This window comes from Brassica oleracea, chromosome C8, assembly GCF_000695525.1.
Source record: "Brassica oleracea var. oleracea cultivar TO1000 chromosome C8, BOL, whole genome shotgun sequence".
Taxonomy (NCBI): domain Eukaryota; kingdom Viridiplantae; phylum Streptophyta; class Magnoliopsida; order Brassicales; family Brassicaceae; genus Brassica; species Brassica oleracea.
Genome location: NC_027755.1, coordinates 36884001 through 36906476, shown reverse-complemented (window position 1 = coordinate 36906476; position 22476 = coordinate 36884001). Strand labels below are relative to the sequence as shown.

Here is a 22476-nt window from a genome sequence, read left to right as displayed (position 1 = left end):
TAAATTGATTAAAACCTTGTTGTATTGCTCTGTTTGCTATTGTTAGTTGTCACACACTCACCACTATTGAATCTACTTAGCTTAAGAAATGACTTGTATTCTCACTGATTCACATCACTAGGACTGGTTCGACATTCACCCCACTATACTACAACATTTGCAATAGGCAGAAAATCCTATTACCAAAGGGACAGTACACACGTGGATCAGGAAAACCGACAATTGTCTTAGAGGCTGTAGCTTCACACGATCTTTGGATATGACACGCTTTTTTTGGTCCTCCAGGTACGTTAAACGATACTAAAGTCATCGATCAATCTCCTATTTTTGATGACATTTTACAAGGTCGAGGTCCCAGGTTAGAGTACGTGGTCAACAGACACATGTATAATTTGGCGTACTACCTCACAGACGGTATATATCCAAAATGGTCAACATTTATCCAATCTATCTCACTCCCTCAAGATCCTAAAGCAGAGTTTTTTGCTAAAGTTCAAGAAGCAACCCGAAAAGATGTGGAGCGCGCTTTTGGAGTATTGCAAGCTCAATTTGCGATTGTGAAAACCCGGCTCTTTCATGGGACAAGGAAAAGATAAGGCATATTATGAGAGTATGTATCATACTACACAATATGATAGTCGAAAATGAACGAGATGGATACACTCAGTACGATATATCTGAATTTGAAGAAGGAGAGGCATCCAGAAGTTCACGGGTGGATATGTCCTATAGTACCGACATGCCTACAAATCTCGGTAATATGCTTGGCATTCGGAATCATCTTCGCGATATGCGTATACATGAACAATTGAAAAATGATTTAATTGAAAATATTTGGAACAAATTTGGTGATGAAGATTAATTATTGTATTTTTATGTTTAATCATGCAATAAATAAAAATTTAAATTTCAAATGTTCTAAAATTTATTATTTTTTATTCCTAAGGACTCCTAATTGGGTAACACCATTGGACAAACATTTTTGATTAGAGTCCTTAACTATTCAAACAAAAAAAAATTACTAAAATACCACCATTGAAGATGCTCTAAGAGCATCCGCAATGGTGAGTCTCATTGCGGAGTCCTTAGATAGTTAAATATTAATATTTTTTGTTTTGTTTTTGTTTGAATAGTGAAGGATCCGAATCGAAATAGTGAGTCCAATGGTGAGTCCCATTGCGGAGTCCTAAGGTATATAAATATTTTTCTTTTTTTTATATAATTTTAGAAAGGAAAATTTAAATAAAACATGATTAAATAAAAACATGATTAAATATAAAGATTACACATAAGGGTTTATAAGATGTAACAGTAGCTAAACACACGGTCAAAGCAGAGGAAAAGACTTGAGCATTCTCCTAATTCATATGTGAGAAGACTCACCACTCGTTCTGCTCAAGTATTTGCTCAGTATTTCAGAGCACTCTTTTCTTTCCGGACATACACACATCAATGGAGTAGTTTTCTCATCTCCAACCACATTGAACACAAATAAGTCTCTTATCTCGCAATTGTTATCGAGACAAAACTTTCTCCAGCCTCTTGTGAAGTAATACTTGCCGCCTGATTCGTTAAATCGCAAACTCACATTCTATGAATTTCCCTCTTTGTTCACCAGTATGGTCTCATGGCATTGTTTGTTCAAAGCAGTAGAACTCGTAGCTCTCACAGGAAGATACTGCAAACAAATAACGTAAAGACACATAATAGATTAAACCATTTATTTGACTAACTAAATTGACTCACAAGTTTGTCTTCTTATAGATTTGAAGCAGTGACCTCAGCCAAAAAACAGTAGTCGAATGAGAAAGAAGACATTGCCCCTGTTCCTCCTGAAATATAAGAAACAATTTTCCACATCAAAAATATCTCACAAGTTTGCTATGCTATAATATATCTAACTCGCATATTTTTCTACAAAATTATAGTACATTGCATAGAACATAAATGTACCAGTATTGTTGGTCGTCTGATCATGACTATCATCATTGATGTTAGAAAGCAAAATAAAAATAAAAATAAAACATGATTAAATAAAAAGATGATTAAATATAAAGATACAACATGAGGCCTTATAAATAATTAAGATGATTAAATTTAAAAATACAACATGATTATGAATCACCAAATTTGTTCCAAATATTTTCTATTAAATCATATTTCAATCGATGATGTGCCTGGGTATCGTGAACATCATCCCGAATGCTGTCAGCTTTATCCCCGTAAATCTGACATTCGGCTTCAAGAAGGGAGGTTATGTCTACAGACTCTGATGATGAAAAGGACTGATTGTAGCTGTAATCTTGTCCCATTTTCGTTAACCTGAAAGAAATTATGTAAGAACATAGTTAAACAACAATAATCATCATCACAAAACGAATTCAGCGAGATATAATAAGAGAAAGTTAAAAGAAGATTGAACGAGCTTAAAAACAAATTAGTTAGCGAAACGAATTCAACCAAAACCCCTGTACAACGCGTATAATCATCAGCAAAAACCAAATATTAATTCAACGAATTCAAATAATTAAACGAATTACAACTTAAAGAAATCAACGAGCTACTCAAACGGAAGCAACGAGCAACGAAACATAGAACATATCGATTGAACGAGCTTTAAAACCCCTCTCCCCAAATCATTTTATACCCAAATCGTTTTGAAACCCTAATTTTAATCGTTAAACGAAATCGATTCAAACCCCATAACCCAACCAGATTGAGAGGAAGTAAGAAGATAACGTGGTCTGAATCGAAAAATCAGAGGAATCAAGAAAATTACGCAACGATCTACCTTCGTATAGCACACAGAGAAAAAATGGCCCTTCCTGTCGCCTTTCTCTCGAGAGCCCCTTTTTTTCTACGCGGTCGGTCGAAAATGAGTTAACCATTTTTGACCCAACGCAACACAAACGACACCGGCCCTCTCAACGCATAACACGTACACAAGGATCAAATCCTTAAAACCCTTCGCGACGGGTCAATCCTTAGCTTAAGTCAGATAATTAATATTATTATATTGTCACTAACCTAAGGATTACGAATAAGGATCACACTTGGACCTCCGTTGCAGTCGCTCTAAGACCATGATTATCGGTAAGGGGTCCTTAAGAATTTTTTTTTTGTTTTCTAAAAAAAAAAATTTAAAAATAAACCAATCGCGGGCCGGCACGTGTCGGTGGGGACCGCAAACAGTGCAAAAACTCCCCAAATACCGATCCTTATTTGGTGATTTTGGGGATTGGTTTTTAAAAATTTTGTGGGATCCACGCGTCAGTGGGGCCCACATTTTGGCAAAAACCTCTTTAAGAAGCATGAGATGTTTATGCTCTAAGTTATTTGATGTTTTAATGTTTGATTTTTTTAATTTAATAAAAACCACAAAATAATAAATTATTTTATTACAGTTTTATGATTGTTTTTTGCATATGTTGTTTGAGATTTATTTTATAACTAAAATTTGTTTTCACACATAAGTTCAAGTTAATATTTGTATTTTATAATTATGGTACATAGATTAATTGTTATAATTTTTGTGCTTCGGATTAGAGAAAATACTATACCTAAACATTTAAATTGAACACCGCCCGAAATAAGAAATTGAATGAAAACTAAAAAGAAATGAAAGTCAAATACACCAATCGAGTCAATGACAACATTATACATGTTTTTATGTACTAATTTAATGTTTTATTAAATAAGTCTTAAATTTTTTATTTTGCTAGGATTTTTTAAAAAGGAAAACATTCTATTTTATAAATTTCCTTTTTATTTACAATAAAAATATTAAAAATAATATTAAATACTCTTTTACAATTTTGTTTAAGATTTTTGAAAAGAAAAATTATTGTCATATAACCTATTACAATTATCTTCTCTTTAAAATTTCAGAAAAAAGTAAAATTGCTATCAAATATTTCTTTTAGTTATGAATAAATAATTTTAAAATTACAATTTTGACAATTCGTATCAATACTAATTTTACACTTTTTTTGTTAATTAAATAATTTTTAGTATCATGTTTATCATTAAATACTCTCTTAAAAATATTATCAAATAAATTTGTACAATTCTCGTTTGGTTAGCACTTAAAAATATGATATAAATTTATTTTGTTTAGGATTTTTTTTTATAAAAAGGAAAACAACTATCAAAATTTTTTTTTACAGTTTTTTTAGGATTTTAGAAAATGAAATTAATATTACATAATCTTTTACAATAATATTTTGTCTACGATTTAGAAAAATAAAATATCTATCAAATAATTATTTTCTGTTTATATTAAATGTTTTTAAAATTTGCCATTTTCAAAATTATTTTTTATTATCTTAATATATATATTTTTAATCATTATATATTTAAACACATGTCACAATATTAGAAGAAAAATTAGTATCAAATAATCTTTTGCAATAATCTTTTGCAAACAATCTTTTGCAATAATCTTAAATTCAAAGGAATTAAAAAGAATATTGGAGAAAAAATATTTCTTATGAACAGTGTTAAATTTAAGGAATTGAGAGGAAGTCGTCTTTCCCATTCATTCTTTTGATTAGAGCTATCATCTCATATATCCTTATATGAGAAAACAAAAACCACTATATCCTTCACTAATCTTAATACCCTCCATCATTTAATGAAAATATGAAAATCCAATTTTACCCTTATCTATTTTCGAAATTACTTATTTTAAATTTCCAAATTTTTGAATTTTTCAAATTTCAAATTTTCAAATTTTCGAGGTATAACTAGTCCAACTATGTTATATTGGTATAAGTAGTTATACTGAATCTTACTAGTTGTACTAAGTTATACTAGTAATACTTATGCAGTTGTACTGAGTTCTACTGGTAATACTCACCTAGTTGTTATACTAGTAATACTTATGTTGTTCTACTGAGTTCTATTAGTAATACTTACGTAGTTATACTGAGTTATACTAGTAATATTTATGTTGTTGTACTGAGTTATACTAGTATTACTACTGAACTATACTAGTATTACTAACGAAACATGAAACATACAACCAAATACAAAAATTATAGATCCATAACTTACATAGAATAAGAAACCGACTTCAATAAATAAAAAAATCCAGAAAACTCATAAACTGAAGAAAAGCGAGAAGAACCCCAAATTAAAAAACCAAGATTTCTTCATCAACACTATTTTTCTTTTGTCACCTTGGCAGTTTGCTTTAAGAACCCTAACCGAAAAAAACCCAGAAATAACAAAGCCCTAACTCGAAAAATCCGGAACAAGCGAAAATTGTAGACCCAAAATCATAGATCTGATTTTAGGTAGAACAATCTCAAGCAGAGCCGCCATCTTCGTTTTCGTCATCTTCTCGCCATTGTTTTAGATTGAACCGCAGTGGTTTGTCATAGAGATTAGAGAAAGAAGAAGAAAAGTTATGCAAAAAAAGAAGAGAAGATTTACAGAGAAAGAGAAGATACAAGTCGGCAGAAAGAAAGAAGAGAAGAAGATAAGAAATCTGAAAAGTGAAAAACCATCGACACTTGTTTATTATCCTATAAACATGGTTCACGTTTTGAAATTATATAAACGAAGAATTCTTTGCTTCAAAGTTCAAGAATCAAACCTAGGGTAAATGTAACCAGCTTTCTAACTTGAGTAGATAGTAAGAAGATTATGTTATCAAATACATTAGTGCTTCTATTATTTGTTTATTGTAGATACGGTGTTCTTAAGATTGAACCGAGAAACAAAAGACGTCAAAACAAAAACAAAATATGAGATGACGACATGACGTACGGGGCCGGGATACAAATAATTGGTTCTAGAGCTTCGTATTAATATTACAATGAGTTATAGCCTAGCTCACATGTTTCTTCTAGGGAGTGCGAGGAGTATCATGAATACCGAAATTAAATGCATTCACCAACCCTATCGATCCAACACTTGCTTCACCACCACTTGTTTATAACCACAATTTTTTTCCTCAGCAACCATAACAAGAGAGCGAGATAGAGAAAGAAGAGATAAAATAAAAATTTGAAGACGAAAATGGAGAAGAGCGCTGATCATCACAAGACTAGCCACGCCTGTTCTGGTGGTGCTGCGACTGAGAAGTGGGAGGAGGTTAGTACTGCATTCCGAACCGCAGAGACAATGCTCCGGTTAGCTCCGGTGGGGCTTTGTCTTGCGGCGCTTGTTATCACGCTTAAAGACTCTCAGAATAATGAGTTCGGTTCAGTTTCTTATTCCAATCTCTCAGCTTTCTGGTATGTATATTTTCTCCATGCATAGATATATAATTATTCTAATTTACTATCTTCAATATTTAGAGTCACATATCGTTAATTATACACTATATACAATTAGGATTTGTGAGATGGTGTTCCTAAACTCACCGAAACACACAAAATTCATTGTAGTTCCAAGAGACTGACACACACACACACATATATATATATATATAATATGTTTGCCATAATTTGTAAGTAGACCCCAGTATTTACAGGTTATTAACTTCCTAAACCGTTAGACCATGATTAACCCGGAGTTCTTAGAGTGAGGTTATTATCGGAAGTTAAGAAACTGTTTCTTAATTTTTAACTAAAAAGGCTAAGAACCGGTTCTTAAAGTCCTTATTTAAGAACCGGTTCTTAACTTTTTTAGTTAAGAACCCTCTCCTAAGAACTCCGGTTTAATCATGCTCTTAGACCAAATAAACTGTGCTTTAATTATTATTATTTTTTTTTATTATTATTTTTTTATTATACAATATACCAAACCATGAAGACATGCATGTATTATTAATCAAGGTACATTTGTTGACTATTTAAGTTAGCATAGATAGGATTTGATTGATAAGGATTAAATGGTTACGATGTGGATGAAAGTGTAATGAATAATAATGTTAACATTAATGAACTTATAATTAGGTACTTTTTTTTTTTGAAAAAAAATACAATTAGGTACTTGGTGCACGCAAATGGAATATGTGCAGGCTACTCTCTCCTGTCAGCAGCTATTGCAGCCATGCGTGGTTCTTCTTCTACAATGCCTCGTGTTTGGACCTTCTTCTGTCTCGACCAGGTCTCATATCAGATCTTGATACATTCGGTTTTATTGATCAAATGATCATATCATCTGGTTATACTAACTAAATTCACAACATGGTCATCTCAGATTCTGACATACGTGGTTCTTGCTGCTGGAGCTGTGTCTACTGAAGTTCTGTACTTAGCCTACAAAGGAGACAATGCCATTACGTGGAGCGATGCGTGCAGTTCCTTTGGCAGTTTCTGCCATAGAGCCACGGCTTCTGTTATAATCACATTCGTCGTGGTTTGCTTATATGTCATTCTCTCTCTCATATCTTCTTATAAGCTCTTTACTCGCTTTGATCCACCAGCCACCGTTGACTCCAACAAAAACGTCGAAGTTTCCGTCTTTGGAAACTGATCCGTAGCTAGTTTCTTTAAGACATCTCTAATGTGTCATGCGACTCATGTTTACATGTTTCTACTGTTTTTATTATTAACTTTAACCAAGAAAAAGAATGCTTTTATGATTGGGTCCTTTTCACGTGCTTGCTTTTTTCCTAGTAGACCCGTTACCATTAGTGGGCGTTGTCTGAATTAAGGGGTTTTTTTTCCGTTGTCATTGGTGTCGCTGCATGTAATGCAAGAAAAAAAAGCTCATGATCCCAACTTCTCTCTCTCACCTAAGAAATTAAAACACACAATAAAGCAAACACTAAGTAAGGATGTAATCAGGTTTAGTCTAGTTCAGTATAGATTTGGTGATTTTGGTTCACTTGAGCCTCTAATGATCCCTGCAGTTATTACATAACCAAGACCTTGTTCAGAAACATTGCATTTTCTATAATTTTGCTGGCATTCTGATATGATGAAGGAAGCTTTCATCATAACTCTAGCTAGATGATTCTCTTCACACAATATATACATAAATAGCATAGATCCTATCTCTTTCTCTGCACACATTATTTATATTACACCTGCGTAGCAAGCACGTACCACTATGAAAGAGGCTAATCCAAAAAAATATCCAAAGCCAAGCCCCAAAAAAATTGTTCTGCTTAACTCATCTTCATCTTGGGTTGTAACTGTAGCAGTTGGCTGTGTTGGACTCATGCAGGGGTTAAGCAGTATACCACCACACAACAAAGCGTTTCCTTCAAAATATGCTTTCAGAAAAGTGTCAAACTGACCTCCCGTTGGTACTGGCCCCTCAAGATTGTTGTAAGCCACACTGAAGTAAGACATGAAATGGAGGAGCCTCAGCGACCAAGGGATTCTACCAGTTAGATTATTGTTAGATAAGTCCAGCCTCTCTAACCTTGTGAGGTTAGGCAACTCATCTGGAATAACCCCAGACAAAGAATTAAAAGAAAGATCCAGAATTTGAATAGCCTTTAACTTCCCAACCTCTACTGGTATACTACCGGTTAGGTTATTCCTGCTGATGTAAATGGCAGGTGGGAGGCTGGACATATGATTGTATTGCTGTTTATAGGTTGTAACGCTGCTTGGTGATACATAGACAGGAAGCTCTAGAGAGTTCCGGTCTGTTTCATCATGGGACTTTTGGGACATCAGAGCCTTCAGTTGGAAAATATCATTTGAAAGCTGTCCTGAAAGCTGGTTGTCTGAAAGTTCGAGGTAGAAAAGGTTGGGAAGAGTTCCCAACCAACCAGGAATTGGACCTACTAGTTGGTTCACTGACAAGTCCAACACTTCTAAGCTCTTGATGTTGATCAGCCAAGCTGGTATCTCACCTTTCAATCCGCATCCACCAATGCCAAAGATTTTGAGTTTAGGGAATCCATTTGGAGATATTAAGTCTTTGTTGCTTGGAAAAGTTTCATTGTAAAAGTTAAGTGCCACCAGGAGAGTGGACAACTTCTTGCATCCCTGGAGAATTGTGAGAGCATCTGTAATGTTTGTCAGTTATTGTCAGAAAGAGACAGAAATGATAAGGACTCAAGTTTCAGTATCTGAGGAGATATTTGTCCCGTTAGCTTGTTGCCTGAGAATCTGATTGCTGTGAGTGATTTGCAGGAGTAAACCTTCTCAGGGAGATCACCGGTGAAGCTATTGTTTCCAATATCTATAACGCTAAGACTCTTAAACTGAGAAAAGTCAAGCTCTGTTAAGCTTCCTCCTAGCTGATTGACCCTCAAGTTCAAGCTGACAAGATTCGTGCAGTTTGCTAGAGAAAGTGGGACAGGACCAGTGAGGTAATTGGTAAGGAGCTGAAGGCTCCTCAGGCTGGAGAGGTTGCCTATGCCCCTTGGTATGTCTCCTTCAAGGAGATTAAAGTAAAGCTCTAGTGAGGTAAGTTTCTTGAGCCGGGTGATATCATCACTGATCTTTCCAGAAAGGTGATTGGATGGCAGAAACAGTTGCTCTAGCTTGGAGAGAATGTAGATATCACTTGGGATGTCTCCAGAGAGTCTGTTGAAACCTGCTCTAAGGATACTTAGTCTCAAACATCTGCCTAGTCCTTGAGAGATGAAGCCGCTAAAATCATTATAGGAGAAATCCAGATCACTAAGCTGTGGTGAACTCTTGCACAAGAAAGAAGGGAGTGGTCCTATGAAACTGTTGTTGCTAACATTGAAACTGGTCAAGTTCAAAACACCCTGGAGAAACTTAGAGCTACTGAGGATTTTTCCCTGGAGAAGATTGTTTGACAGATCAATGGTTTCAATAGGGAAGAACATGATGCTTCCATTATTACCAAATGATTGTTCAAGTGGCAACTCACCACTGAAACTGTTGTAACTAAGGTTAAGAACCCTGAGCTGATCAAGGGATGAGAAGAAACCTGGTGGTAGAGGACCTAAAAGACGGTTGCGAGAAAGATCTAGGTGAGTGAGACTATGGAGACTCAGAATAGTTGAAGTGAGATTGCCAAAGAGTCCTCTAGATGGCAAAGAGATGTTGGTGATGTGACTATTCAGTGAATCATCGCAGGTTATGCCTTCCCACGAGCAACAGTCAACGGATGGATTCCATTTCAGAGGAGAGACCGGAGAAGATACGTTACCTGAGAACCACAGGAGAGTTTCTTGATCTTGTGGGTTGCAGACAGCCTCTGAAACTGTTAGAAAGAGGAAATAGAAGGAAAGAAAACAGTGAATGAATAATTGAAGCATGTGAAGACTAAGAGGTTGTATTGGTCTTGTGGTTGATGAAGACCTCACATAGCTTTTGGATTTGGATCTCATGTTCTCATAAACCATGGTGAGAACAAGAACAAGAACAAGAACAGGAAGTAATCTACAGGGAAGATTGGTCAATAATAGCATTGACTAGGGGAAATAGCCAGACCAAACAAAAGAAGACTTCTCAGTTAAGGCAAATAGTCAACACCTTCAAATGTTTTTAATTGATATATTTATTTGTACTGAGGCTACTAATGTATAATTCCTTTGATCAAGACTCACTGGATTTTATTTAAGAGATGGCATAGTCCTACTTTTTATCTGACTTTTTTTTGTGCTTATTTTCTGGTTATCTCATCACTTAAAACTTTATGTTTGAGCACGCTTTGCGTGGCATAATTCATTATTAGGCATTGAGGAAGGTGCGGGACAGAGAGCCAAGTAGTGTGAATTAACATAACTTGAGCTGTAACCAACAAGTCCAGGACCAAACAAATGTGGTTGTAAGTCAATGACCGTTAAGTAGAGAAGTGAAGTTTCAACAACACACTGGTTGGTCAGGAAGAATCTTCTCTTCCCTCAAGTTCATTAACTGGCTATCCAGGGAACGGTGGTTTCAATATTTGTGCATCCTTTTTTAAAGGTTCCTGGAGTTCTTCTCTAAGACGAAGAACCTAGTATAGAAAGGATATAGAATATTATAGATATTAATAACAAATATTTTATATATAAGATATGTACATATATTTCTATAATAAATATACAATATTTGTTATTAATATCTATAATATTCTATATCCTTCTATACCTAGTGTGTTCAGAGTGACTGGCGTTGTGGTTGGGAGTTTGCGTCTAGAGCTCGCACGCATAGTTTTGATAGATTGCTATTACTTTGAACTTTTTTCGTTGGTTTTTAAGAAAATATTTATGCATTGAATTGACTTGGTATTATGATGTTTGGTTTTTTCAATTTTCTCTAATACTTGGATTCATAGTGGCAAAGAGGGTTTGAAGCTTGAGCTTGACAAATAACCAGCCATTGGCCTCTTCTTATGCTACACAAAGTAGTTCAAACAAAGCTATATATATATAACATGTGAAACCAAGCTTATGTCATCAGCTTATAAAAGCACAAACCATGAGGTGCTAATCGAGTTAAATTCAGTAAGGAATGGCACTAGACAGAAGACACGACTACTCTTGATACTGAAGGGAGATATTTTTATCTCAAGGGTAGTCAACATTTCTATGTTTTTTGTTCCACAGAAATCACAGTTGAAGCAAAGGCAACGCCATTACAACCCCAAATACCGACACAAGCAATAGTATAATCCACGCCGGTAATCCTTGTTTCTTGTTCTTCCTCCTCTCCTTCAAGCCACCCTCTGAGTCCTCCTTTGTTGCCTCCACTGCTTTCTCTGACTCAGCTTTGGTATTGCTCTCTTGAGGAGGAGACTCTGCTGCCGTCTGCTGCGCTTCAGCTTGCTCAGCTAGTTGCTCCTGGTTGTACTTCTCTACATACTCTGGAAATAGCTTCCGGAACGCTGGCCTGTAACAAGTAAGAACTTCCGACTCAGGTGAAAAAGCTGAAAACATGAGCTTGTAAATGAATACATCGTTTGGTAAAAGTTTGATGGTGGGAAGATCTTACGTTTTACAGTTGAAAGCGAGAGATGACTTAGCCAACCGTTGCTTCTCAGCTACGGTAGTGTTCACACTTCCGGTTGTCGGACTAGTATCCATCTGCATTTAAAGGACAGCGTTTAGAGAAAGCTACATAACAGAATTAAGAAGATAATATCATGCTCAATTATCAGATGGTAAAACTAGTAAGCACAATTACAATATAAGAATGTGAGCTTCTCAAACAAACTGTCCATGTATGACCCCTTCAGATAAAGGTAAAAAAAAACTGTAGAGGATACAATGAGCTTACCATAAATGAGAGAAGTCCTGTAAGTATGCTGCATTCAAGGAAAATAAATGGTTTACTATACAGTTTACAGGTATATCGAACTTTAGATTTCATAAATAAACATGAACACTGGGTTATGAAAACAATTATACTAAATGTTAAAAAAGATTTATACCTTGACACAGACCACATTGGGTTCCAGCTTTCTGGATGAACTGAAAATAAAAAGTTATTCAGATACTGCACCACTTAATTGCAACGAAACAACAAATAGAAAGTGCATTATCGAGCTTACAATCACTCATAGACAGACAGATTTTCTTTTGTGTCATGAATCGACCATTTGGTGTAGCCATTCTGTGGCAAACAACAAAGGGGGTCATTGGAAGGTTGACAATAAACCGAGATAAAGAGTAATACTGAGAGAAAAATTCTGAAGAACCAAAGAACATACGTGATTCCGGGTGGCTTGTAAGGATACTCTGGAGGGAACTTGATCTTTCCATAGTAATATCCACCTGTTCAAGTATAAAATTAAGATACTCATAGGGACGCAGAAGAAAAAACCAACAAGAAACTTCAGGAAGAAGAGTATCACCTGCAAAAGGTGTTCCCTCACTACCTTCCAGCACATAATCTGTAAGATTAACGCTAATAATTCAAGTCTTTGTTAGTAACCTCTATGTAAATTCTAAATGCAGTAATACTATAAAGGCTGAAACTCCCTAACCGTAATCAAGCTAACAGTAACACTGACAACCGAACACTATGGAGAAGAAAACAAAAAAAAAAAATCAAATCTTTGTGTTGAACTTATTATAAACCTTTGATAAACTAATCTTCACCATTCTATCAAAGACTCAAAAGTAAATAATTACAGTGTGACGTGTCATGTCCCATTGTTTCATAGTTTCTTGTATATTCCCAAGTGAAAAAAAAATATGTCCATCAAATATACCTCATCAAGTAAGAGAAACATAGACAAAAATAGAGATAAAAGAGATAGAAAAGGCTTACGCCACTCGAGAATGTCATTTGGGGAAGGACGAGCCACAACATGGGAGACTGGTTCCTAACAGGCCCAAAAAACAGAACATATCATAAAAAATAATCACAAAAGAAAAATATGAAACTTACTCTTGACCAAGAACAAAGAAAAACATTCACATACGTACATACATGTAGAGGAGCATATTTAAAAAGTTGACATAAAAAACTGGTTGAGAATGAAAAATAAAGGAATCTTGAGTCCTGCTCAAAAGAGTTGTACCTTGCAGAGTGCTCTATATTCCTTTTGGAGACGTTTTATACAAGCCTTTTCTGCCATCTATTGGACTAATTGAATAAACTGCAGCACAGCAGCTACTGTTAATTAAATCCTGTTTTAGATCATCAACAAAAACACAGATGAAATCACACAGACACAATAGCAGATGAAACTTGAATCATCCAAAGTCATTCAACAAGAACCCCCAAAATCTAAGCTAAATCAAGAAATGGCAATCCCTAGAAATGTCCTTTTGATATTAGACAAAACCAAACTGCAATTCGATAGATAATCCAATTGCAAGCCAAGCTTGGTACTTACCCAGAGACGCGAAAAGACGAAGGAAATCACATCAGGCGGAGAAGACCAGATCCAAGAACAACAAGGAACAAAATTTGGGGAAAATGAGATATAACTTTCCAGCACATTAGAGAGATGATCAGAGAATAGCCAAACTTGGGATGGTTAAGCTAAAGCAGACCAAACCAAATTCAACAATTAATCCCCATAAGTTTTACCGGTTCAGTATACAATCATTCCTTCCGGTCCGATTAGCTGTAACTTATTAGTCACATGTTCACTAAAACTTTTTTTTCTTCAAATTACTTATATTAAAATAGTCCGGTAAACCGGACAATCAGTTCATGTTACAAGTTCGATCCGAACAGAAGCTCCTAAATCAATGTATTACAACCGAACTTCGTCTGCCCACTAAACACGACACACATTCCGCTAAGTTGATTTTAAAATCTTTAGAAATCTAAAGATGTTCTCCACGGGAACGTGAGGTTCACCTCGTTGCCTTAAATACCGGGAATTTCCGTGACGTCTTCGGGGTAGCCAGCTCTCGATGAACTTTTCGAGATCAAGAAGGGAGATAGAACACATACCATTGAAAATTGCTCCAAGTCCGTCTATACAATCTTCAAAAACGCCTTTTTTAGAAAGCGTAAAACCCTATTTCTAGTTGATGATTAGTCATATATCTTAAAGAGAATCCTTCCAAATATGGTTTTAATTTATTAAAAAATAAAATTGCGTAATGCCCTTTTCTCTATTACTCAAGTCTCCACTTGAGGATCTACTCATCTCAAGAATCTGTGCCGGTTCTTCCAATCAAATTTTGTTTTTTTTTTCTCTTCAAGTCCAATTTTTCTCTTCAATTTTCAAAAGAAATAATACAATTTTGCAGAGGAGAAAAAAAAACAAAAGTAGCGATTAATAGAGAGACAAACCAGCTGGTTTACCTGCAACTATCTACTTCTGAAAATTGGACTTGAGCAAATACCTACAAGTTCCAAAGTTATGTCTTCACAACTTAAAGATTAAAAAACATATAACAAAGTTAAGTTTCAGCCTCTTTTGAGTTCCCCAATAACAGTAGGCAGAAATCACGTGGTCTAATCACATGACCACCATCTGAGCATTTACATGAGTTAGGTAATGAGGATCCTTTGTGGCTTTGTCTCTAGTAAATGATTAAGATTAAAGATAACTAACTCACCATCTGATTTAATTACATCAGTCAAAGTAAGATCACGTGATCAGATCCCCATAACTATGTGTTCCAACCCCATGGAATCTTATTCTATAAAGCAACAAACTAATACAAGTCTCTCTCTCTCTCTCTCTCTCTCTTCCTCAGTGTCTCTAACTTCTCTGTCCAGAATTTTCTTAAAGTTTCAGTTCTAAATAAACAATACAAAAACAAACCTAAGAGCTTTCAAGATTCCTAAAGTAATTACAAGAAGAAAAGTCCACAATGAAGAGATACTGGTCAGTGGCACTGGTTCTTCTGCTACTAGTAGCTTTCTTTAGCAGCAAGCATTGCGTAGAGGGACGTTCTCTGTTAAGGATGACACATTCTAGTAGTCAAGCTGTGAGAGGTTTGCAGACAAGCAAGGAGATGAAGGAAGAAAAGCCGCTTAGAGGAGAAAATGATAGCTTTCGAAGAATCCCAAGGACTGGCTCAAACCCTAGTCAGAACAAGTAAAGAAGAAACAAGAAACATTCCAGTTTTGATTTTTATGCATCCCCAAATACGAGTTTTAGTTGTAACTGACATGAAGAGTGTGCTTTCTTTTTCGGAATCAGGTATAACCTCCCTGTTGGTGTTCAAGGAAGTAGGAAACAGCAGATCACAGCAGCAACAAAACCTTAAATTTACATTTCTTTTGTCTTTTCTTTTTCTTTCATTTTCCTTCTTAGATCTTCTATGTTTCTTTCTTTTTTTTGTAGAATAGGTAACTAGACTTTTTTTCTTAATTATGTAATCTACTTGAAATATATGAACTCATCTTTTAGTTTTGAGGCATTCAATCTTATGGATCAAGAAAAGAGACTTCAAAGAATCCTCGCACTCTTCGTGTAGTCTCTCTCACCTTCAAATTCTAAACCTCATTGTGTTATGCTTCTTCGCTAATCTCTTTTTTTTTTTTGAATTACAAGGAGGTTTGGGCCGAAGCCCTAATTCTCCAGACCTGAAACCACATCATATAATATTAGTGGTCATTCGAACCGGAGACTTTGACACAATGGTAAGGATTCCTTCCAGTTGATGTAACGATCTCTGGTATCTTCTCAGCCTTAGCACGTTTCTTCTCGTTGGGTGCTTAAACTCATACAATGATCAACCTCTTTCTCTGTGTTCTTCACTTCTTTGTGTCTCACGCTTGAAAACCATCACCTGTGACCCATAATGTTGGAAAACTAATTTTGCAAACATTATGCACACTAGTCTGTTATTGTATAGTAGAAGGGATTGTGGTTCGTTTGAATCAAAGGTTGGGCCAGAAGAGAGATTTAGCCCCAATCCGGGCCTGTAATAGCCCAAAACTTATTTTTAAACCAGCGTTTTTAGTCGCTGACTTCGAACAAAAAACATATGGTTTTGTTTGACCAAAGGAAAGAAGACATGTTTTGTCCGAATCTACGATCCAGATTCCAGAACTTGTTTATGTTGAATTGTTAATCCTACGTTGTATATTAGAGAGTAGAGACCATTGAAAACTAATTATTAAGATATGCATTATTTGGACTATATATGTAGTCTGATTTTTTTTTTTGACGTAAAGATATAAAACCATCAACATCGCTAGTTTAAAAGAGTTTTTACACATAAAGTTAGTGGTGGACTCCACATATCACCATCAAACTCGACATATCACTATCAAACCGGTGATAAAAGTACTGTTCGCGAGTCCCACTGACATGTGGCAGTCCACGATTGATTATTATTTAATTTTTTTTTCGGACAAAAATAAATAAAAAAAAAAAGAAAAAAAAAATTAAGAAACTCTAAAACCTATCCAGCCATAATCATAGGTAATAAAAATAAGAAAAATATTCGTTGACAGTGTGTTTTATAAAAAATAAAAAAAACTTATAAAATTAAATGCAAAATTCCGTAAATTCCAAGTCGGTGGTCGGAAAAGGAATGGTCAAAAACAGGGCGAAAGGGAGGGAGCATAGGAGGAATCGGAAAGTTTGGTAATTGAGCAGTCCAGAGCCATCGAATAGATTTTGAGAGCATCAAAGTATATTCTATCGACACAGATGCGGAGATTCGTGATTGGCCAAGCCAAAAATCTCATTGATCAGACTCGTCGTCGTTGTTGTCAACCTCATCATCACAATAACCTCCGCCTCCTCTCTCTTCTCCGTCCTTCCGCTTCCGATTCCACCACTGTTTCTTCTCCGCGTCTCTTTTCTTCTTCTTCTTCTTCTTCTTCTTCCGACATGCCTGGCTCTGATTCATCATCCTCCTCTCTTCCCGTTACTCTCGACTCCATCAACCCCAAGGTAGAGAAAGTCTTTTGTTTTTCTGTTGTTAGTTTTTTTTTTTTTTTGGAGATTAGTCTGTTGAGAATCTGTTTAGGGATTCAGGTCATTGACACATGAACGATACATATTTATTACGTATTATATTTTAGGCTATGCTTTTGTTTATTAGACAAAGTTGTTCTGCATCTTGCAGCTGACGCTAGTGAGATGTGTTTTTTTTTTTTTTTGATTGGGTTGTGCTAGGTTCTGAAATGTGAGTATGCTGTCCGTGGAGAGATTGTCAGCATTGCTCAGGTAAAAGCAATCATCTTTCTCCTTAAATTTTCATTCTTCTAAAGTTGAAACTTTTTTTGCTTCTCCTCCTCTTCCACCCACCCCACAGAGGTTGCAAGATGATTTGAAGATTAACAAGGACGCTTATCCCTTCGATGAGGTATGTTCTAGTCTGTGTAGTGCTTTTCTAAACTTGATTCTAGCTTACAAGTGTGGCCTCTTCTGGCAGATTATCTACTGTAATATTGGAAATCCTCAGTCTCTTGGCCAACAGCCTATAACATTCTTCAGAGAGGTGAATAAGTGAGCTTTGATTGTACTTCTGGTTTGTTCCATCTGTTAATTCATGAGTTAACTTGTGACATCCATTTGTCTCAGGTTCTTGCTTTGTGTTCCCACACAGCTTTGTTGGACGAGAGTGCTACACATGGTTTGTTCAGGTACCATTTATATGTTCTAACCTCAATTACAATTCAGCATCTGAGTTGTTTGTTTTTTTCCTTCTTCTAATGGTATAATATTTTGTTTAACCAATGGATGTTGCAATTTTTTTATCAGTTCGGATTCTATTGACCGTGCTTGGAAGATTCTCGACCAAATCCCCGGGAAAGCTACCGGTGCTTACAGCCACAGCCAGGTTTTGTGGCCTTTGTCAATCTTAAACAGTGAATGATGGATGATACACTCTCTTAATCTTCTGCTTTGTCTCTCAGGGTATCAAGGGACTACGTGATGCGATAGCTGCTGGAATCGAAGCCCGTGACGGTTTCCCTGCTGATCCTAATGATATTTTCATGACAGATGGTGCCAGTCCTGGGGTAACCAGTCATCAAACTTTCCCTAAACTTATATAAATTACAGAAAAAAGGTTAGTAATGTTACTCTCGTTCTTTTAGGTTCACATGATGATGCAGCTCCTCATAAGTTCAGAGAAAGATGGAATCCTTTGCCCTATTCCTCAGTACCCCTTGTACTCAGCTTCTATTGCCCTTCACGGTGGAAGTCTGGTATGTTCCTTTGTGTCTCTCTGATGCATGTCTATAGTGACTCTTCCAAGTTTCTTTTTTCTTTCTTTCTGATTGCTGTCATCTTCTTGTGGTAGGTTCCATACTACCTTGACGAAGCATCAGGATGGGGTCTTGAAATATCTGAGCTGAAGAAGCAGCTTGAGGATGCTAAGTCAAAGGGCATCACTGTAAGAGCCTTGGCGGTTATTAACCCTGGTAACCCTACAGGACAGGTAAAGACTAAACCACAAATCTATTTCCATCCAGATTTTACAGTTTGTCTGAACTTTTCAGCCTGTTATTTTTCCTGGTTAAAGGTTCTGTCAGAAGAAAACCAGCGTGACATTGTTGATTTCTGTAAGAAAGAAGGTTTGGTGCTTCTAGCAGACGAGGTTTATCAGGAAAACGTTTACGTCCCTGACAAAAAATTCCACTCCTTCAAGAAAGTAGCTCGGTCTATGGGCTACGGTGAGAAGGACATCTCCTTGGTCTCGTTCCAATCTATCTCCAAAGGTTTGAAAACAAGTTCTTTCTTAGTTCATTTCTATGTACAATTAGTCTCAAAAGTGTACTCCTTTCTTTCAATAGGGTACTATGGAGAGTGTGGGAAGAGAGGCGGTTACATGGAGGTTACCGGATTCACTTCTGATGTAAGAGAACAGATATACAAAGTGGCTTCTGTCAATCTTTGCTCCAACATCTCTGGTCAAATTCTCGCCAGCCTCGTCATGAGCCCTCCCAAGGTATTGTATTACTTTAACAGCTGGTTTGGTTTAAAAGCTCAATTGTCTTTAACAGCTCTTTAATGTAATTTGATCAGCCTGGTGATGACTCCTATGATTCATACATAGCAGAGAAAGAGGGGATTCTCTCGTCTTTAGCAACACGTGCAAAGGTTAGCCATTCTCACAGAACTTACTAGCAATCATGGAACTAGATTTTTGTTATGGTTTTAATGAGTTTTGAGTTGAACCACACAGACCCTTGAAGAAGCTTTGAACAAGTTAGAAGGTGTAACATGCAACAGAGCTGAAGGAGCTATGTATCTATTCCCTTGCATCAACCTCCCACAAAAGGCGATTGCAGCTGCAGAAGCTGCTAAGACTGCACCGGACGCGTTCTACTGCAAACGCCTTTTAAACGCTACAGGAATAGTCGTTGTCCCTGGTTCTGGATTTAGACAGGTTTGATGAATCTTACAAAGATTTTTTTCTCTAAGCAAAACCTTCTCTTAACTGTTGTTACTAACCTTGTGTGTGTTTTTGGTGGGATTGATGTATAGGTACCCGGAACATGGCATTTCAGGTGCACTATACTCCCTCAAGAAGATAAGATTCCGGCCATCGTGAACCGTCTCACTGAGTTCCACAAGAGCTTCATGGATGAGTTCCGCGACTAAGGGGATTCTGTTTTAATGATCTCTTTACTTGAGCAATAATAAGAAAAGGAGAACCATGCCGTTTCTTTTCATGGATGAGTTCCAAACATAATGTTCTTGAAAGAAAGAAAGAAAGAAAAATATAATATTATAACATTGTTGAACTTTTGCATGCTTTTCCATAGTTAAAAGTTTCGCTTTCATATATTATGTTCTTGTTTCAAAAAATTGTTTATTTTTGTTAGAACATACTCACGTGTGCATCAAACCCTCTTTTATTTGCATCACGTCGTCTTTTAAGCTTCACGTCATCTTGTGGATAGTCTCCACTATCTTCCTCGTTGGACTCTCTTGTACAACACATGGTGGCATCTTCCTTTGCATAAGTTCCTCATGACTCACGCAGAGAGATATAGACGGCACCTTAGTGGAACTGATGTGTGTCAGGTCTGTAAGGGAGGGATCGAAACAACTTTGCATGTTCTTAGAGATTGTCCAGCGATGACAGGAATATGGAATAGATTTGTTCCATCTACGAAGAGACATGCTTTCTTCTCGCATGTTCTTAGAGATTATCCAGCGATGACAGGAATATGAAATAGATTTGTTCCATCTACGAAGAGACAAGCTTTCTTCTCGATGTCTTTGTTTGAGTGCCTTTATTGTAATCTATGTGATAAGGACGCAAGGAATGGAGTTCCTTGGGCCACAATTTTTGCTTTGGCTACGTGGTGGGGATGGAAGTGGAGATGTGAGAATTGTTTTTGGAGAGAATCAGTTGTGGAGAGATAGAGTACAATTTGTACGTAACTTGGCTAAAGAAGTGATGTCAGCCAATGAAGTGGAGAATGGAGGTATGGACTGTGGTAGCAGTGTCACAAGGATGATAGGATGGACGCCGCTTCGGGTGGGAAGTTTAACACTGACGGGGCCTCTCATGGGAACCCGAGACCTGTGTCTGCAGGGGGAGTGTTGCGTAATGGTGAGGGTGAGTGGTGTGACGGTTTTGCTTCTAATATAGGAAGGTGCTCTGCCCCCTTGGCAGAGCTTTGGGGAGTATACTATGCGCTTGTGATCGCTTGGGAAAAAGGTATTAGTAGGCTGGAGTTGGAAGTTGATTCTACAATGGTGGTGGAGTTTCTCATAAAAGGGATTGGGGACACTCACCCGCTATCTTTCCTGGTACATTTATGCTATGGCTTCTTAACAAGGGACTGGTTGGTCCGAATAGTTCATGTGTATAGGGAAGCAAACCACTTAGCTGATGGTTTAGCTAATCTTGCTTTCTCTCTTTCGTTTGGTTTTCATAAATTAGACGCTGCGTCGTCAGATGTTGTTAGCTTATTGCGAGAGGATGTTGATGGACCTCTAAGGCCACGATAAACTCGTTTGTAGTATGAAGTTTGCTTTTGAATAAATATTGGGAGTTCTTTCTCCCAATTTCCTACCCAAAAAAAAGTTCCTCATGATCTCTATACTTAAACACATCGTGTGAGAAATTCAGTGCGGAATTTATTAACCTTTTTATCCTATGGTATACCAATAGATGATAAGTTGTAGAGATCGGTTACTGACTCATTTGTCGAACTATTGACTAAACATCTTTATTCTGGATGCTCATCGAATGAATTCTACTCCAATATTGGTCTTGATCTTGGAGGACTAGACTTCCATCTTTTGAAAAGCTTGGATGTTATAGATCCAGCCATGAAGCTCACTTGCAAGCTGTCACAACTAAAAGAGAAGAATGTTGTCGCTTGAGCCAAGGAGTTTATTTACATCAAGCCCTTAGCTCTTTATTTACTTGGAGTCAGTTTATGATGCAAAACTTAACATAATTTAAACAAAAGCATAAATATGGATTTAACTTTCAAATTACTGTAACAAAAATACAAGAAAAAAGAAGGATTAATCTGAATGAAATGAATTCATATAACTAAACTCAACAAATCTAAAAATCAAATACTTAAATGAATACTCCACGAGACCACTAAATATCAATCATCCGTTTTGACCTAGACGGCATCGAGTAACCCCATCAGTCACATCCCCCATGCTTTGCATATCCATCTGTGGCTTCCAACCCATCATGTTGATTGGCCATTCAGGAACAATACTCCCCATGTCATTAATCTTCTTACCTAACTTGTCTCTTAACACACTCATCGCCATAATGTACTCTTCCAACTCCTCCTCCGGCACACTCTCCACCGGCCTCTCCCACCACGGCCTCCCTCCCTCCTCCGCAGAGTCACCACCTGAATATACATCCAAGTTCACCGGAATCTTGCGAAGATACTTGTCCATCAACGAGTCCACGTGCCCAAAACTGTAGATCCTACCGCATTTAGAGAACGTTACCACAGCGATTTTTGCACCGGTCAAAACGCTCAACTCAGCGGCTTTCTTGAACAGCCCGCGGCGTCGTTTCGAAAACGTTACATGTCTCTTGCTGTCCTCTTTGATCTCCTTGATCTCAATCTTCAGTCGACCTCGGCTCGTTTTAGGGTTTCGTGGTTTTGTCAACTCTTTTTTGGTTTGAGTAACCAACACGTTAGGGATTTGAAGTTGTTCATTAGGTTTCAAGAAAGTAGTCGGTAGAGTTTCTCTTACTTCTTCCATGACCAGACAAGAGAGAGGGATGGAAAATATCGTTAGGGTTTGTCTTAAAAGGTATTTATAGTTGTTCATGGGTTT

At 36.7% G+C, this 22476-nt stretch overlaps 6 protein-coding genes across 7 annotated transcripts; 3 read left to right on the top strand and 3 right to left on the bottom strand.

Moving 5' to 3' along the window:
- The first annotated feature begins 5886 nt into the window (after positions 1–5886).
- On the top strand, positions 5887–7622 carry LOC106310236 (CASP-like protein 2A1). The gene is made up of 3 exons (XM_013747471.1): positions 5887–6242; positions 6939–7059; positions 7153–7622. The coding sequence occupies exons 1-3, from the start codon at positions 6025–6027 to the stop codon at positions 7426–7428; spliced, it is 615 nt and encodes a 204-aa protein (XP_013602925.1). The 5' UTR covers positions 5887–6024; the 3' UTR covers positions 7429–7622.
- Positions 7623–7865: 243 nt separating this feature from the next.
- On the bottom strand, positions 7866–10276 carry LOC106307357 (receptor-like protein 2). Its single transcript, XM_013744290.1, is given in 2 exon segments — positions 7866–8938; positions 8941–10276. Coding segments are annotated over 2 exon segments (2259 nt in total). The 5' UTR covers positions 10235–10276; the 3' UTR covers positions 7866–7973.
- Positions 10277–11334: 1058 nt separating this feature from the next.
- Positions 11335–13822, bottom strand: LOC106307359 (ubiquitin-conjugating enzyme E2 34-like). Of its 2 annotated transcripts, none has more exons than XM_013744292.1 (10): positions 13660–13822; positions 13342–13419; positions 13089–13143; positions 12670–12708; positions 12526–12589; positions 12367–12428; positions 12247–12286; positions 12093–12120; positions 11808–11899; positions 11335–11705 (listed from the first exon to the last, which is right to left on the bottom strand). In XM_013744292.1, the coding sequence occupies exons 2-10, from the start codon at positions 13396–13398 to the stop codon at positions 11426–11428; spliced, it is 717 nt and encodes a 238-aa protein (XP_013599746.1). In that variant the 5' UTR covers positions 13399–13419; positions 13660–13822; the 3' UTR covers positions 11335–11425. The 2 variants fall into 2 exon arrangements, with proteins under 2 accessions (XP_013599746.1, XP_013599745.1); XM_013744291.1 differs by having other exon boundaries at positions 13342–13450; positions 13660–13796.
- A 1195-nt stretch (positions 13823–15017) lies between these two features.
- Positions 15018–15499, top strand: LOC106312751. The gene is made up of 2 exons (XM_013750386.1): positions 15018–15327; positions 15433–15499. Exons 1-2 carry the CDS (start codon positions 15101–15103, stop codon positions 15497–15499), a joined length of 294 nt encoding a protein of 97 aa, XP_013605840.1. The 5' UTR covers positions 15018–15100.
- Positions 15500–16742: 1243 nt separating this feature from the next.
- Positions 16743–19984, top strand: LOC106312750 (alanine aminotransferase 1, mitochondrial). The gene is made up of 14 exons (XM_013750385.1): positions 16743–17139; positions 17365–17415; positions 17504–17554; positions 17624–17689; positions 17773–17834; positions 17953–18031; positions 18108–18212; positions 18291–18401; positions 18497–18634; positions 18719–18914; positions 18990–19144; positions 19222–19296; positions 19382–19585; positions 19684–19984. The coding sequence occupies exons 1-14, from the start codon at positions 16894–16896 to the stop codon at positions 19798–19800; spliced, it is 1656 nt and encodes a 551-aa protein (XP_013605839.1). The 5' UTR covers positions 16743–16893; the 3' UTR covers positions 19801–19984.
- A 1796-nt stretch (positions 19985–21780) lies between these two features.
- LOC106311449 (agamous-like MADS-box protein AGL61) lies at positions 21781–22401 on the bottom strand. The gene has a single exon (XM_013748633.1). It carries the CDS (start codon positions 22399–22401, stop codon positions 21781–21783), a length of 621 nt encoding a protein of 206 aa, XP_013604087.1.
- Positions 22402–22476: the final 75 nt, after the last annotated feature.